At 40.5% G+C, this 4,125-nt stretch overlaps 1 protein-coding gene across 1 annotated transcript in view; it reads right to left on the bottom strand.

The window, feature by feature from the left end:
• Positions 1-313: 313 nt before the first annotated feature.
• The window catches only part of FAM117B (family with sequence similarity 117 member B), a 78,692-nt gene continuing 74,880 nt past the window's right edge, over positions 314-4,125 (bottom strand). The window contains exon 8 of the mRNA XM_024217735.2: positions 314-1,837. Within this exon, the coding sequence (XP_024073503.1) occupies positions 1,522-1,837 (316 nt within the window). The 3' untranslated portion in view covers positions 314-1,521. The remainder of the gene's footprint in view (positions 1,838-4,125) is intronic.

The raw sequence follows: 4,125 nt of genomic DNA, 5'->3' as shown, positions 1-4,125 counted from the left end.
TGAAACACCTACTTTGAAATGACTGAAGCCACCTCCTCAAAACAGGGATTCTGTCAACTGATTTTTGTAACCTGAAGATACTTTGGTATTAAAGCAGTTGCAGATGTTTGGACTGTGATATTTATCTAAAGACAAGAAGTGCATTTCAGTACTCTGGGAGAAACCTCACTGCAGTCCCTGAACAAGCTCTCTTTGAACATCCCTCCCCATTTTCATTTTTTATTTCAACTGTCAAAGAACCACAGAGGCATAAAGGAAACGGGGAACAGCTGCAAACCAGAACCAGGCATCAACATATCCTCTCTCTGACACACTCGACAATGTTGCTAGTCAAAAAGGGAGAACATATCTGTTGCTGTTGACTGCTGTGTAACAAATACCATGCCTAACAAACTACTACCCTCAACACACCCACAAAACAGCATTATGACAAGGATGAGGAATCATGCATAGCCATTTCAGTATCATGTGGCTAGGGTCTATAGTACAGTGATCAGCCACAACAGAGTGAATTTTGTGCCAAAAACTGATGCATGATTCAGACTGAATTACACAAGTAACCAAGAGATCTCTCAAGAGCCAAGAGGCAGGTTTTGTTTTTGTTTGTTTGTTTGGGTGGAGGCAGGGAAGAGACATTTTTTAACCCAAACAAAAGTTCTAGGGAAAAGTGATTACGCTATTGGGACAAGTGCTCTAAAATGCTATTTTCTGCCCATGTAATTAAATGTACACAGGAATTCTATCTAGGGAGTAGCATTCAAGAACAATGTGGTTTACCAAAGCACAAACCTCTGATATCAAAACCAAATGCACATAACATACTAATATTGTTTTTTCTTTCCTTTTGTTTTACATTTTGTATGCATTAATTTATTTGCTTTTGTTGGGGGTAGGGACTGTTGAACAAGGTCACATGACGGAGACTGCTAAAGTATTTCAACAATCCTTTGGTCCCAGCAGCTGGAAAACAGCTGAGAAAAACGTACCACCCAAAGAATGGAAAACAGTGGCTATGAAAGTGTCTTTTGAACATCTTGCTCTGTATCAGAAAATGCAAACTTGTTATAAAATATTCATTTTCATACAAAAGATGGGTCTTGCAGTGCCATATGGTTACCCCTCCCTCTGCAAGTTACAGTGGTTGCTGGCATCAGCTGTCTCTCAAAATGTTTGTTGTTGTTGAAAAAGTCTAAAGGACACAAAACATCACAATAACTGATCCTTCCAATGGCAAAGAATTAGTAACAGTCTTTGTCTTATCAGAGCTTGGGGGGGAAAAAAAAAAGGCAGGCGAGAAACTGAACGCTAGTCTTCACAAGTAGAGTATAGCACTGCTTCTTCTGCTGCTTCCTCCTAGATTTCTCAGCATGCTACCAATATAGTCATGGAGATCAGGAGAATATGACTATGACAATGTCATGAGCTGTTAAAATGAACAAACAGGTGTGACCAGTCACAACTAGTTTAAACAAGGTCTTCCTAGCAGTCTCTCCAGAACAATGCCTGCACAATGGAGACTCATCACTCAGCTTCTTCGATATGTCCTGATTGCTGGAGTATAGAGGTCTGTGGTATTACTGTACTTGTTCCACGAGAGATCCGGTCTTGCTCAGTGTTTGCAGACAGGGAGGCCATGGCAATGGGCTGTAGCAAATTAGGTGTCATGCCAGAGGAGACAGTCAGGCTATGAGTAGTGCCTTTGAGCGTAAGATCCGGTGTGGGAAGAAGTGGTTTGAGAATACTGACAAGGCAAAAAGCAGAGCCACTTTTAGGAATGAAATTCACTTTGTTCTTGTCAGGACAGTAGAAGGCTGGAATTTCATGCAATGGCTTTGGCCTGCAAATAAAACACAAAACAAAATGGTTTAAATTCAACACAGAAAAATCAGATTCACTCTCTGGCAGAAAAGCATAGATTATCTTTAAAAGGTGACCTGTACATACTGTGACAAAAAAACAACATATTTAGAATAATTTGCAGCATGCCCATACAGCAAGAGTAAGAGCATTCATCACATAACTGACAGCATTTGTGACTTGGAGAAGAACTGAAGATCAAACACTTATGTCCCACCTTGCAGACCTACTGTCTCCTGCTTCCCAAGATGCACTATGGTATAACTATGGAAGTCTGCTCTAGACTACATCAGACTTTTTAACTGTGGTTCTACTCTGAAAAGTAATTCTGTTCAGAAGACATTGTGGGTTTCCATGCGTTGTTTCTCAGACTCTGCCTTATTTAGAGAGAGATTTTTTTTTCTAACTGCCAGCCCTAGGTACTGAAATGAAAATCAAGCTGCGTTCTGATTTTTGCATCACTGTTACTATAGATTTTACCAACAAAAGTCAGCTCAATTCAACCCAACTGAGCCTCTGCAACCACAGATCATCTGCAAATGTTACACATTTGTAATGGAAAGTAAAATACAGCCCCCCAAACTAGTTAATTCTTGCTGATGTAGAAACCAAAACAGAGCACAATTTACTCCTCCTTAGGCTGTGTTGGTGTAAAGTAGGAGTAAAAAGTAGTCAAAGCTTATATTTTTTACGCTAAAGTTAGCGGATAGGACTCTGACATACACGGAGAAGTGGTACTGAGTAAGAAAGTGCCCATTTTACATGATGCCTTTCCAAAGCAAAACCACATTTGGAACAAAAGTTTGTAACCGATACAAGGAACCAAGGTATAACTGAAATAAATAAATAAATAAATAAATAAACAAAACCATTTGGGAGCTTGTTGAAGAGTATGCAGAGGAATAGCCTCTTTTACTATAAACATATCCATTTCCACTCCCACTACTACCCTTCCTGATGTTTCCCCAATTCTCATCCTTGTTTCCCTTCCAGAATACTATTTCTTTATTCCAATGTGGATACAGTGAGGAGGAAGGGAGGGAAGTGATGAGATGGAGGTGGTAGCTGCATAACAGCATCACCAGCAGGGAGAAAAGACCAAACACTGCAGTTTTACCTGATGCCTCATTTGTCAACACTTGTGTTCACCAGGACTCGGCTGGCAAAGGATGTGGCATGGTTGTGGTGAAAGGAGAAAAGCAGCAGCTGGGAGAGGTCTATAGCATGAAGGGGAAAAGAATTTTCATTTTTGTTTCCCCCTACAGTGTTAGCAGCAGCGCTGTGTATGCACGTGCACAGAAAAGCACTAAGAGGAAGGAAAATGTGTGTGTGCAGGTGGAGGGGAACTATGTCCCTTTTATCCCTGTCAGGTTGTGCCTATGCATATGATGCAAACTAAGTCCAATTTAGATTTTACAAAATCATGGTATTGTTAAATACACACATTATGGTATATTTTTCTTATAGGACAGCTTCTCCATGGCTTCTAGTACACACCCATAAAGGAAGATGTCCAATGGGAGTACAGTCCCTGAGGGAGCCATGTTGTTGGTGGAAGACAATACCACAGGGGGCCAGCCTTCCTCAGAGGAGCTCCATGATGCGCAAAGCTGATAGCAGAATTCCCCTGGACTCTGGGTTTGGGAATTCAAACCCTCTGCCTCGTCTAAACTCTCCTCCTTCTGCAACTGAGGGTGGTGCTAGAAGGAAATTAAGGTGAATTTTGAAGTTTTCTGGACCCCGCAGTCATCCTTCTATGGGTTTGACTGCAGGAGGGTACAATATGGTCCTATATTATGTGCAGAATACACCTCTTACTCTTGCTATTCAAGATATTCATTATATAACTAAATTTATTTGCAGGTCATCTTAAAAAAGGTAAAGGTCATAATTTGAAAGGTGGATTCTGGATTGATGATTTCTGCATGTAGTGTCATGTCAGAGCTTCAACAGCATACCATTTCAGAATCAGGAGTGTTTAAAGCTTTAAATCCTCCTTTCTGTATAACTCTATATAATTTGGAGACCATATGCAGCCTACACTGCACTACAATATACTTTATACAATATATATTAAGTGTCCTCCTACATGGAGCAGAATCCTGGAAAAATATTAAGTCCGTCCACTGCAATTTGAACAGCTTTCAATATATAGTAACTCCTCACTTAACGTAACTACAACTGAAAAATGCGACTTTATGCGAAACGATGTTAAGCAAATCCAATTTCCCCATAAGAATTAATGTAAATGGGGGGGGGGGGGGGGGT

This window comes from Terrapene carolina, unplaced genomic scaffold (assembly GCF_002925995.2).
Source record: "Terrapene carolina triunguis isolate 2854851 unplaced genomic scaffold, T_m_triunguis-2.0 Scaffold62, whole genome shotgun sequence".
NCBI classification, from domain to species: Eukaryota; Metazoa; Chordata; order Testudines; family Emydidae; genus Terrapene; species Terrapene triunguis.
Note: the sequence above shows the minus strand (reverse complement) of the source record. Positions and strands in the feature narration are given on the sequence as shown.